The following is a 12625-nucleotide window of genomic DNA, read 5'->3' on the forward strand; positions in this document are numbered from 1 at the left end:
CCCGGGATTTCTAGTCTTACACACACACTCTTTCAAAGACTCTTTGACTTCCGCAAAGCTATGAACCTTATTTTCTTATATGCAACTCTACCACACATCAGCATCCAGCAGTTAATTTTACAGATGCTTTGGGTAGTTCCGAGAAAGGATGAGACAGGATCTATCTGTTTTACATGACAAGGAGCTTTAAATATCTCTGTCTGCTGATGTAACTGTCAGTAAACAAGTATTCTATACACAGCCCTTTGCAAGCTTTCTTCACACATTGATACAGAACCAAAAGTGCTTTATGCACATAAATAAATGCACAGTCTCTATGGTCATAAACTAGTGCCTGTATTTTATTCACAGGCTTTGCATTGAAACGCACTCCTGAATACAGTATCTTGAAATATACCTCCTTCTTCCCATCCCCAGGGAAAACAGTTGGTTTTAATCAGAGGCAAAGAAAAACAGACCTCTACACCAGAAACAGCTGTAAGCACAACGCAAAGGAAGACATGCGATTCCTTCGACCAACATTCCCATATATATTTTCTCAACTAAGGTCAGACTGGTGACAGATTTCATTCTTGGGCACTAAACTGTCTTTTTGGGAAAACTCGGAGCAAGCCAGACTCTCCCACGGCAGCAGATTCCCACAGCGGGAAGAGGAGTCCCAGGGCACCTCTCAGTTCTTTGCTCGCAACAGAGTTATGAAAGGCCAGATCCCCACAAACAAAAGCGGAGCACTTCCAAAGAAGAGGATCAAACACCGAGCCGGAGCTACCTGAGGAACAGCAGCACCGACCCGCCGTGCACTGCCACGGGTCGGCGAGGAGCGGCAGTGCCGGGATGAGAACCCGCGGCCCTCCCGGCTAACGAGGGAGGCGCTGAGGAGATGGCGCCAGGCTGACACCTGGAGGGAGAGCGGCGTGTGGGCGCGGGAGCGGCCCGCCCGAGGGGAGGCCCCTGCCTGAGGGGACCCGCCTGCCCGAGGGGAGCCCGCCGTGGGGAGCCCCCCTGCCCGAGGGGAGCCCCCCGCCCACCTGCGAACAGCCCGGTCCTCCTACCACCCCCGGCCGGAACAGGCCACCTTCCTGCAGCGCCCGCAGTTCTAGCACGGGCTGCTAGAAATAGGGAAAGTCAGGGCGGGGAAATATTTCAGTGCTTCAAAAATCATCACCGAGAACATTTTCACCCTTTCAGTTTCAAAGCTGAACCTTTTGGGGTTATTTGCTCCCATTCTGTCATGAGCATCTGAAATGCTTTGTTTGGATAATTCTTCTTCTGAGTAATTTACCCCTGTTGCTGCCTGAAAAAAACCATAGTAGAATGGAGCAGGGCATAGCGAGATCCTGTGGGTATTACAGAGCCGGTACCAGTTAGTTGAAGTAAACTTGCCGCTCCCTCCCCGGTTTTCCTCGCAGGGGAGGCTGAGCAGCAGCGGCAGGGGCTGCAGGCAGAGCAGGGAGCTCAGCGGGGCGCAGCCAGGGTTAACGGGGAACACCAGCTCCTTCCTGACCTCTTCAGCCAGCTCTTCCAAGCCTTCCCCCACCCTGGCCGCTGAGGTGATTTTCGATTCAATAGAAAAGCATGGAACGTCTCGGGCACATTCATTTTTACTCCCAACTAAGCTTATCTGCCAGTAAAACGAGGGATACAGTGTAGGAATTAGGGCAAGCTACTTACTTACCCAAGCAAGGTCAATTTAGGTCAGAGCTATCTCACACAGATGGCTAATTTCAATCACTTACACATACAACACAATTGTTCAATAAGCTCAAAATAAATAGCGTAAGTAATTAATTTAAAGCTGCCCTAATTGTTCCTCAATTTTCCCTATTAATTTAACCTATATCACTTCTCCTACCAAAGCTTCAAAGCTTTAACTTAACAGCCAATTAAAGCTTCTTTTAGTAAAAAAAAAAAGAAAAAAATAAGTGCTGTCAGCTCCAATTCCTTCTGACTGAACTCTTTGAAGCACTCGGGATTTCACTTAAATTGCACAGGGCTTAGAAACAAAGTGTTTTTTCCAGGTATAATATTCTCAGTGAGCTAATGATTCAATGGACAATTAAGACTAATTGAGGTTTTAACTTGGTAGCAACTTTCCAAGTGGTATTTGGCTTGACAAAAGCGAGTCAATACTCCAGCGAACAATAAATCCCTTCGTTTATCAGCGGGAGCTGGCAGGAACGTGACTTCCCCAGCTCACTTTCACTGCTGGCAGTGAGAGGCTCCTCGGACAGTCTGAGTTCCCTCACTTGAATCAACGTGGCAGCTACAGTCTTATTCCTTTAAAGGCATGTGTCTCCATAAATGTATATTATCTCCCTCATTCCCCAAGCGAGCATTGCCAAGAGAAAAGCGATTTGTTAGGAAAAAAAGATTGCCACTCTGTAGATATCATTCTTGTTAGCTTGGTCCCAGTAGTCTGGTTCAGAGACTTCAGCTTCCAACTGCACTAGGTTGACCAAAACAGGACTGTTTCCTATTTTTAGCACAGCTGATACAGGTCAGCTGGAAACTGAACTGTTACTCCACCACGGAACAGAAACATCAACAGCCTATGAATTATTTCGCTTTTGAGCAAGCTACCAGGAAACACCTTTGTGGCCTCTTAAGATCTTGTGTCTGGGAAACTGGTACCTGAATTCTCAGTCCTCCTGTGACCCTTGTGAGACTCTCCAAGCCACCTCCTATGTATCAGCCAGTTTAGCTCTTCTCAGCACTGCACCACTCCACAAGCTGTTTTCTACACCCATGCTTTCCTCTGTCCCTAACGCAACTCTGCCGACCGCAGAAGGCATATCCTGTGCTCCATACTAAATACACCCAGCAGTACGATCCAGCTCTCTCCTCTCCCGTCAGAAGAACTATGCCTTCACATCTTCTTTGGGCATGCATTTTCTCTGTGTATCTTTCCTAAACTTTTCTTATTGATTTCACTAATAGCAAGCTTGGGTAAAGGGAAAAAACAGAAAGAGAAGCCATATGGAAAGGAAGAAAGTAAAATAGGAATGAACCATTCAGAGACATGCCTCAGACACATCCCCATAAGCTAAGAACACAAAGTTTCCTAAAGCTAAGCCTGCTGAATTACTGTCGTCAATAAGATTTCTCTGGGTAACTCTTCAAAGCCCTCTGGTACATGCAGGAGAAAAACGTACCCAGCACAAAGAACAGCTGAGAAAGAGGGAGAAGGCATGAGGAACTGTCAGCAGGTCTGCAGAGACAGGGGGAATACTGGTTTCAGAACACTGCCGTAAGAAATTTCAGTGAATGATTGATTAGTAGAAATATTTGAGAGCTCCTGTTGACCAAAACCAACGTAATTTGGGTAACCAAATGGTGTACTGTGGAAATTTTGGGGTGATGTAGCACAGCTGGTTACATCGAACACCTGGTCTTTACTGTCATTCTTGATTTTAAATGCCCATCACCCTGAATCTTTTACTTCACAACACAAATCTCTCTGTCATGGGAAAATCGTTCATACTTGTCACACCATCTCGGAGAAAGGCTTCCTCATTTTGTTTAACGAGACAAAAGACCTTCAAAGAATTCTGCATGGCGCGTTACTGGAGGGGAGGGGCAGGTGAACGAGGATTAACATTCAGCACACGTTTCCAACTTTGAAAACAAGAGCCAGATAATACCTAGTGAATTACTTCTTCCCCCCCCCCCTTTTTTTTTTTAATTAGGAAACAAAAGGAAAAAAATTAAAAGCAAGTGGAAAACAACCCACAACTTTTCCCATCTACATAAAGCAAATCCATTGGAAAAGTCTTCTTCGCTACCAAGATTTACGTTGGTACTTCATAGAATACACCAAAAAAACCCGAAAACGCTAATACTCGTCATCTGCATCAACCTGAGATTGCTGCTGCAAGGTGCAAGCACAACTCCCACAAGCACCCACAGTCCTCGGCAATCTCTACCTCGGCACGTCTGGCCCTGGTCTCCCGCTTTGAAGCGTTTGAACGCTGAGGTGTGCGCGGGAGGCACGGCGGATTCCCCACACGCCTTCCTCCCAAAGCTGCTCGGAGGTGCCGCGCCTCCCCTGGGGGAACACCGGCTGTTGGGACAGGGGGCGGTCACCGGCAGCGGCTCCCCGCAGGCCCGTTACGAGCGCACACCCGGTAATTGCGATCGCCACGCCGTGACCGCCAGGCCGCCTGCACCCGGCCCCGGCACCCACGGCGACGCCCCGCACGCGCGGCCTTCCGCCTCCGGGCCAGACCGCCGCTTGCTGGGGCCGGTTCCTGCGGCGGGCTTCGGGAAACGCCCGCCGGTACCTGCCCCGCTCCGGCCCGCAGCCGCCCGCCCCTCCGCCTGCATCCCTGCCGCGGGGAGGGCGCCGGCGCGGGGGAAAAGCCGGCGAGGGGACACGGCCGGGCTGCGGCCCCGGCCGCGGCGAGGACGCGGAGAGGACGGGGCGGCCCGCGGCCCCGGCGACGGAGGGGACGCGGAGGTGACACGGAGCGGACGGGGCGGCGGGGCAGCGCGCCCCCGCGCGGCCGCCCAGTGCCCGCCCCGCGCAGGCGCGGCGCGGTGACGCCATCACCTGGCGACGCGGCAGCGGCCGGGCCCCTCCAGCAGCGCTGGCCGGGCCCTGGGAGGCGGTGGGGCGGGCAGGGCCGGGCGGTAGGGCCCCGCCGGCGACCCGTGAGGAGCGGGGGGCGGCGGGGCGGTCCGATCCGATGCGGCGGCGGGGCGCTGAGGCGGCGCGGCGGGCAGGATGCACCAGAAGCTGCTGCGGAGCGCGCACTACATCGAGCTGGGGAGCTACCAGTACTGGCCCGTGCTGGTGCCCCGTGGCATCCGCCTCTACACCTACGAGCAGATCCCCGTCTTCTTGAAGGACAACCCTTACATCACCGACGGCTACCGGGCCTACCTGCCCTCCCGCCTCTGCCTCAAGAGGTGAGGGCAGCCGCTGCGCCGCCCCGGGCCCGGCGGGCCGAGCCCCGGTTCACCCCCGCCCCGTTGTGTCTCCTCGCAGCCTCTTCATCCTCTCCAACGAGACCGTCAACATCTGGAGCCACCTGCTCGGCTTCATCCTCTTCTTCACCCTGGGCATCTACGACCTGACGGCTGTCCTGCCGGCCGCCGGCGCCTCCCGAGAGGACTTCGTCATTTGCTCCGTCTGCCTCTTCTGCTTCCAGGTAGGGGCTGGGGGCCTGCCGAGGTGCAGGGGTCTGAGAGCGGCCCAGGGAGCTTTTGCCACCTTTGAGAAAGAGAGCGTTAAATCCTGCTCACGCGTTGTGTGCGTAGGATTGCAGAGCGAGGTGGACTAAGGTCAGACCTGAGGAAGCATGTTTTAACTTGCTTTGCTTTTAAAGGTAACCGTCAAGCTCAGTGGTTGGCTTGATTTTGACCTGTTTAATATGTGGAGTCAACAGAGGAGGACTGAACATAACTGGCACAGGAGAGAGTCTGTGAAAAACAGCTACACAGTCCAATGCCATATTTAACAGCTTCAGCTGGGCTTCAGGGTTCAGCAGGGTCTGATGTTGCTCCCAGACAGCATCAATTGCTGCTGGAAAGGGTCACCAACCCGAACGTGAAAATCAGCCATGGCCTGGTGCTGGGCTGCAAGGGCAGTAGGGCCTGTATCTTAACTTTTTACCTGCTTTAAACAAGAACTTCTGTGTCAGATGATATCTGTTCTCGACAGCAGGCTCCAAGTGTGTCGTCGTTTAGCTGCTGAAGTACACTGTGCCTAAAAAAGTGTGAAGAGCCAAAGTGTGCTGTTTGTATTCCCTGACAAGTGCGGGATGCCTTTGCATAGCTAGAAGTGGGGGAAACTCCCTTGCTGGCTTGGAAGGCACTGCTGCTGTGCTTTTCCTTACTCCTGCTGAGGGTTGCAGAGAAACACAAATATTTATCAGGGAAAAAATTTGACACCAGCCTAGAAGCAAATGAGCGACCTGTGCATAGGAATTCAATTTTGTGTGTGTTCCCTCAGTAAAGTAACGTGGGTGCTAGGCACTCAGGGCAGATTTGGGCTTTGGTTTCTGCTTGTGGTAGTTTGGCCGAGCAGAATTCCACCATCCCACTGTATTTGTGCAGACACAGCCTTGCTCCCTTGCGTGCTGGCCTCTCACTTGGCCTCATGGTCTAGGCCTCAACAGTCCGGTTGTCTTGGCTGTGCAACTGGGGGTTATCATGTCTTGCAAAATTTTCTGTTCCTTCTTCCATCTGCCAGGGAACCTTATGTTAATTTCTGTTGATTACTGGCAGGAATCATAATTGACTGCATGAGGTTGCGCTGCAAAACACGCAGCAGGGTTAATTGCATGCTCTAAGCTTCGGAGTTTAAGCTTGCTCTACTCCCTGTTAATTTTTAAGAAATTAATGCATCCTTGTTTGAATGTTTGTATAGGTCTGTATGCTTTGCTCAGTAGGATATCATCTTTTCTGTTGTCACCGCTCAGAGAAGACCAGCCGGCGATGGATGGCATTAGATTATGCAGGAATTTCCATTGGTATCCTGGGCTGCTATGTCTCAGGCGTGTTTTATGCATTTTATTGCAATAATGTAAGTTTGAAGCACTTGTTCACGTCACGTTTAGTTCCTGCGGTCGTGTTGTTGTAGTTTCCACCCTGAAGGAAGGAGGTTCATAGGGGGTGTCTAAATAGAAAATGAGCTGGGAGACAGAGATGGAAACTGAAACAAACTCCTTCTGACACCAGCAGAACTTTACTTGCTGAAGTGATAGGCAAATTGAGATTTTCCTGCCAAGCTGTCAATCGCAAAAGTGTCAAGAAAAATACTTACATTTATATGAAGGCAGGGTAAACTCTACAGGTCCTACCTTTGTCACATGCACGAGGCCGATTATGGGATGTGTCCCCATCACAAGTAATTCAAACCGTTTCCCACAAGGTAGTTTACATGAGGCAGAAACAAGCTCCTCTTCTCTCATCTAGTAGAGGACAAGTAAAATCAGTTCCCTTTAAAGGCCCAGATTACATCCATGCCTACAATGGATACAGCGATCGGGGGAGTTGAACAAGTCTGCTGAGCCAGAAGTATATTGAAAATTTTTGGTCAAGGCACCACTCGGAATAAAAATGATGTTGTACTCCGTGTACCAGAGTGATAAGAGTCCCTTCCCCTCACTGTCAGTTGATAAATAGAAGTCCATTCACTCAAACCCCGTCATTTGCACTCGCAGCAGCGATGGGAGATTTGATGTATCATTATGCTTAGTAGTGTAAACTTTCTACCCAGATTTTACTTTTACACTTGATGAGAAAGCTCACGAACTTGCTTTTGTTTCTTTTTTTTTTTATTTTCTCAGTACTGGCGTCAGGTATATTTAATCACTGTGCTGGCAATGATCTTGGCAGTATTTTTTGCTCAGATTCATCCCAGTTACCTCACACAACAGTGGCACAGGCTGCGCTCCATCATCTTTTGCTCAGTGTCTGGATATGGAATCATTCCCACCATCCACTGGGTTTGGCTCAACGGTGGCATAGGAGCATCTATTGTACAGGTAAAAGAAAACCAGAAGGAAATAAGTTTCCCTTTGGCTTTTCTCTTGTCATCTTCCTTCAGTCCTCCTACACTTCAGGAAATGAGGGGGAAGCAGTGGGAATTAAAATTTCTTTAAGCGCAGAATTCCTTCAGATGGCACGATCCAAATGCAAACACTTAGAAATACATTGAGAATCAGTAAACAGGTTGAGTAGATTAAATCTGCTTTACTGATTTAAAACTGCATCGTGAGAAGGAAAAGTGGGTCCAGGTCTGACCGAGTATCTGCTGGGGAGACAGAGTAGCCTGTGTAGGTGGCCCACGCCCTTGCTCACCCCAGGGCGAGGGTCGGAGCGAAGAGCCTGCGCAGCGGGAAGCAGTCTGTCAGGCTGCTCGAGTGCTCTGGGCTGTCCGCCTCCACAGCTTGAAAGGAAAGAGTGGAACCAGCAGACACTGACAGGATGGTTATTTGCTTCCTCTTCTGTTCCCTGGGTTGGCAGCAAAAATCAGTATTTGCCTACTCAGCCCTCTGTCTCTTACGCAACCCTTATTTAACATCGCTGTGAAGTTACTGAACTATTTTGCTGTTCTTGTCTTACCACTTAGAATTATGCTCTCCAAAACAAGCAGCACAGTACAGCTAAGACTGTAAAGTATGGCCCAATAGGAACACCCCAGAAATCATTGCAATTACCCAGGGACCTAACTGTGCTAAAGAAAATGTTTGTTTTTCATAGCGAGCAGTAATGGTCTTAGATGGGCCCTGCTGGAGGACTGCCACCTGGGGTGATGGTTTAGCCCTGTCCAGAGTTGTCGTTGAACGTGGAAGTGCAACATGTATGAATATATGTAGTCCTTAGACAAAGCACTTAACATTGGCCTTCTACAAATCGAATAAATGGTAGTTGTCCCCCAATGTCTTCCCCCATTTAGTTCCTTCTAGCAGGGCAGAATGGTGTGAATGGTACGCACTGTGTTTCCACACCTCAGAAAAATGCTCCACTTCTGGTAACAAAAATGTTAAGGAAAACAAAAAGCATCTTGTGAATGGGTTGCTTGATTATTTACCATCCGGTCCGTAGTGCTTCTGTGGCCTTGGGTTCTAGCAACTGCAATCCCAAACGGTAAATGAGGTTTTGCACTGAAATCCCACTTATCCTGGTCATTCTGCATAAGATCTGGGTATTGGAAGATGGCCTTTTGCTGACAAATTTTACGCCTGCCGCAGGCTGTGCAGGAACACCAAGTAGTTTGTGTATTGAAGCAGAAAGGTTGAGATAAAACAAGTTTCTTGCCATTCAGATTTTCCTAAACTTTGCCATTCGGTTGTTCCTCGTTGGATTTTGTCCATAGATGACAAAGACAGCGAAGTAAGATTCAGTTTTGTCATGCTTTTTTGCTTTTTTCTTTTTTTAATCTTTAGGGACTTTTTTTTTCTTTTCTATTTTTACCTCCTAACAGAATAGGAGAGCTTCCTTTTCTTTTGCAGGAGTTTGCTCCGCGTGTAGTTGTCATGTACTTCATCGCTGCTGTAGCTTTTCTCTTCTATATTTCCAAAGTTCCAGAAAGATACTTCCCAGGTATGAAATTCTCTTCTGGGTGATTTTTTTCTGCAGTTAAGCTTCCTGCAGTGTCAGTCCTTGTGAGTCCTGAACTTCCTGTGAGAGAACAGGTTGACTGTATTCCCCGTGAAGTGTTCTCATGCAAGTGCTGTGTGTATTTGTATCAAAAGGTGGCAGACAACCTCTGACTGAGTTCGTTAAAGAACTTTCACTGCCTCCCAGGATATGCAGTGTATACTTGAGCTTTGGAGGAGACTGATTGCATTGCACAAGTTACTGCTGAATTTCACAGATTAACCACTTGCCCTTGTCTTACAGGACAGCTGAACTACCTCGGCTCGAGTCATCAAGTATGGCATATCCTTGCAGTGGTGATGCTGTACTGGTGGCATCAATCCACCGTGTACATCATGCAATATCGACACAGCAAGCCCTGTCCTGAGTATAACACAGACTTGTGAGTGAAGGTATGGCTATTTTCATACTGGTGGGAATAGGATATTACAATAAGCATAGGGTTAAATAATCCTGGGTTTAACTTGCCGTCACTTTCCGTCAACCTTCCTAATTAGCTTCCCCTAAGAAAACACTGACTGCTGTAATACTTGCTGTAAATAAAAAACTAGTGATCTTGATGCCAGCACTCTGCTCATCCACACTGCTGTGTTGCATGAGGCTCAGCTCAGTGAAGCTGCGATGCCCTCAAGCAGAGTTTTAGAGCAGGCTGGACAGAGGTCTGCCAGATCCCTTTCAGCTCTGTTTCACAATTTTAATAGCCTCAAGCCGTCATTAGTATGTGTTCCCAAGCAGCCTTTTCCTCAGGTTTTTGTCAGCTTTTCAGCCTGCTAAACACTGATCTGCATTTTTTTGGAAATCAGGTAAGAGCTGATGATTTCACATGCATAGTAAGCGAGTAAACTTGTTTCCCCACTGTATTTCAGAGGTGCTGTGATGAAATTTCTGATTTTGCGGGTCTGGACCTTACCTGACAAGCTGAGCTATGGAGTTAAGCACTGAGGCAGTTCCTTTTCTGAGTGCTGGACTGTTACCTGCTTACTGGGACAGTATGTTATTACGAGTTTTGAGAAAACCAACAGCATTGCCCAGGATCTGAGATGCATTCTTGATGTTCTGCCATCAAGTACAAATGGGTCTTCCTGGAGTGGGGCAATGGAAAGCTGGGCTGTAAAACTCAGCGTTCCGATCACAGCAGTATTTTTTTTTTATTGGTAAACACTAACAACAAAAGTAAGTGCCCTTGCTGAGCTAATGGGCCTGTATACCAGGTTTTTAGGTTTTGTGTAAGTGCATAATTAAGAAACCACTCCGGACAGCGTGCTTGTAAAACCGTGATAACTGTGGGACCTGGTCTTGGATCTAAATCACAGCGATACAGTGTGCTGCGTCCTTCAGAGTCTTTGAATGACATGCTTACGCTTCAGCTTCGGTATGGTAACATGTAAAACCGCATTTTGTGGACTCTTGTACTTTTCTGGATGAGCTCTTTTCCTTTTTCTGGAAGATCACGTCATCCACCAGAGCTGTATCTTCATTTCAGATCTTAAAAGTTGCTTCCTCCAGTCTGGATAGCACCATTACTTCAAGAAATTTCTCTAGATCCCTTCAGTAATATGGAATTAGTATTCAAAAATGTTTCAGGAGTAGTACTACGTTTGTTACTATCATGCAATGGGTAGAGATACTAGGAATTTTTTTTAGTTAAATTTGTTTATCAGGATGAAATTAACACACCCCGAGCAATGAACATGCCGGGGATTCAAGTCACTGAACTTTGGCTTTTTAACGTGCGACATATTATAATGTACTTGCAGACTTTGTTCCGGAAAATGACTTATTGCCATAAGCTTGCCACAGTAAAAAGGTTGCCTTGGGTTTTAGAATCTGCTGTGAAACCATCTCCTACAAACTTAATGCTAGGGAGATATGAAACGCACAGGTTATCAGATAGCTGTAGCACAGCATAATTAACCTCAATGGGTGCCAGTTGTTCAAACAGGATTGGAATTCTTTGCATTTCTGGGTTAGAATCAGCATTTTTAAGTGACTTCTGTGTAGCAGCTGTACTTGTGTTTACAGTTCAGTTGAGCAGCAGTAGCAAATGCTACTGCTTTGCACCATCAAGTGTTAGTCAGCATTAGCCATTGGGAGATTCCTCTGCTTGCCTCAAGATGCAGTTACGACTTAATCCCAAGTGACTAAAGCTTGGGAACAGAGCTGTTGAAGGACCCGATTACATTGGTATGGCTAGCGTTAGAAAGCAGAAGGTAGCCCAAGTATTTCTGCTTTGACTACAGGCTGTTCTGAGATTAGGAACTGTCCTCGCTGACCTTGCTACACTTCCCCTTGTTACCTGCAGCGTGGCCTTCGATAGTGTCCCAGCATCTTCTCGCATTTTTTGTGATCGTCTGACAACAGCCAGCTTCATACACACCAATAAGGGCCTTGTAAGATTTCAGACAAGTTGTCTTACACCTGAGGCCAAGGAAGAGACCGCCCTGCCTCACAGCGGGTAGGAGAACCTTGGGCGACCATGGTAAAAGCTGTGTAACACGTGGGAAGCCCTTAACAAACTGTTGGCCTTGTCTATGCTATGCCATTGGCTCTTCCCTCAGAGAGGGTTCTCACCCGATGGATTTTAGCTGATGCAGCGGGGGAGAGGCTGGCTTCCTGCAGTTCCCTCCGTGGGGTGGGCAGGCTGCTCTTAGGTCCCCCCAAAGCTGTCTGCTGCCCGGGCTGAACGAGCCCAGCTCCCTCAGCCTTTCTCGTTAGGGCTGTGCCAAGGACATATGGACTAGCGACAGAAACCATCAGGCACCTGCACACTCATCGGGGGTGGAGAAGGCAGGACGTGAACTTCTCTGCTGGTGTGCTGGAGAGTAATGCTCACAGTGTTAAGTTCAGCAGGTTGTTATGGGATGGGGGTTTTTCAACTCCAGAGACAAGTGGTGGAAAGAATTGACTTTGCATTTAAGATTCAACTCCCAGACCTTTGAGCCTTTCAGTGTAGACACTGATTTTTTTTATTTTATTTATTTTTTTAAACTTGACAACCAAGCAAGTTTCAAGTGCACTAATTACTACTACTGAAGCCTGACAAGGAACCTGCAGCTTTAAAAGCCTGTTTCCAGTGTTATGTGAACAATACTACTTGGAGAATGTGTGTGTATTGAAAGCCTACTAATGTTATAGTTTGCTAATGTATTTTTTTTAATGTAAACTCTTAACTACTCTGGCATTTTTCACTGGATAAGGAAATTGACTGCAAAGCTGTACATTTTTATTACCCTGACAAAATTTATCAAAGCTGCATGGTGATCTTTTATGTACATACTGAACCTGTAAATAAATCTCAGTTCATTGGATGTTTACTTGGACAGATACCATTCTTGCATCTCGCATAGTGGAACAGCAGATGTGAATTGCCCAGCCACGCAACTTCTGTCACATCCCTTGCATTTTAAATGTACAGGGAGCAGCTGCCTCTTGACTTAACAAAACACAGCACGGATGGGCAGGGGCAGGTGTTGGAAACTGCACCACACCAGCACTGGGTAGTATATTTTACTATCAG

At 47.9% G+C, this 12625-nt stretch overlaps 1 protein-coding gene across 1 annotated transcript; it reads left to right on the plus strand.

Moving 5' to 3' along the window:
• The first annotated feature begins 4566 nt into the window (after nt 1–4566).
• Nucleotides 4567–12422, plus strand: PAQR3 (progestin and adipoQ receptor family member 3). Its single transcript, XM_037391883.1, has 7 exons — nt 4567–4908; nt 4988–5150; nt 6371–6526; nt 7293–7490; nt 8961–9051; nt 9352–9500; nt 9975–12422. Exons 1-6 carry the CDS (start codon nt 4724–4726, stop codon nt 9492–9494), a joined length of 936 nt encoding a protein of 311 aa, XP_037247780.1. The 5' UTR covers nt 4567–4723; the 3' UTR covers nt 9495–9500; nt 9975–12422.
• The last annotated feature ends 203 nt before the right edge of the window (nt 12423–12625 follow it).

This window comes from Falco rusticolus, chromosome 1 (genome assembly GCF_015220075.1).
Source record: "Falco rusticolus isolate bFalRus1 chromosome 1, bFalRus1.pri, whole genome shotgun sequence".
Classification (NCBI taxonomy): domain Eukaryota; kingdom Metazoa; phylum Chordata; class Aves; order Falconiformes; family Falconidae; genus Falco; species Falco rusticolus.

Excerpts from the sequence above, each read along its gene's own strand:
- PAQR3 (XM_037391883.1), top strand. The coding sequence starts at position 4,724 with ATGCACCAGAAGCTGCTGCGGAGCGCGCACTACATCGAGCTGGGGAGC. Across the intron at positions 6,527-7,292 it reads ATGCATTTTATTGCAATAAT|TACTGGCGTCAGGTATATTT; the intron begins GTAAGTTTGAAG and ends TTATTTTCTCAG. Across the intron at positions 7,491-8,960 it reads TAGGAGCATCTATTGTACAG|GAGTTTGCTCCGCGTGTAGT; the intron begins GTAAAAGAAAAC and ends TTTCTTTTGCAG.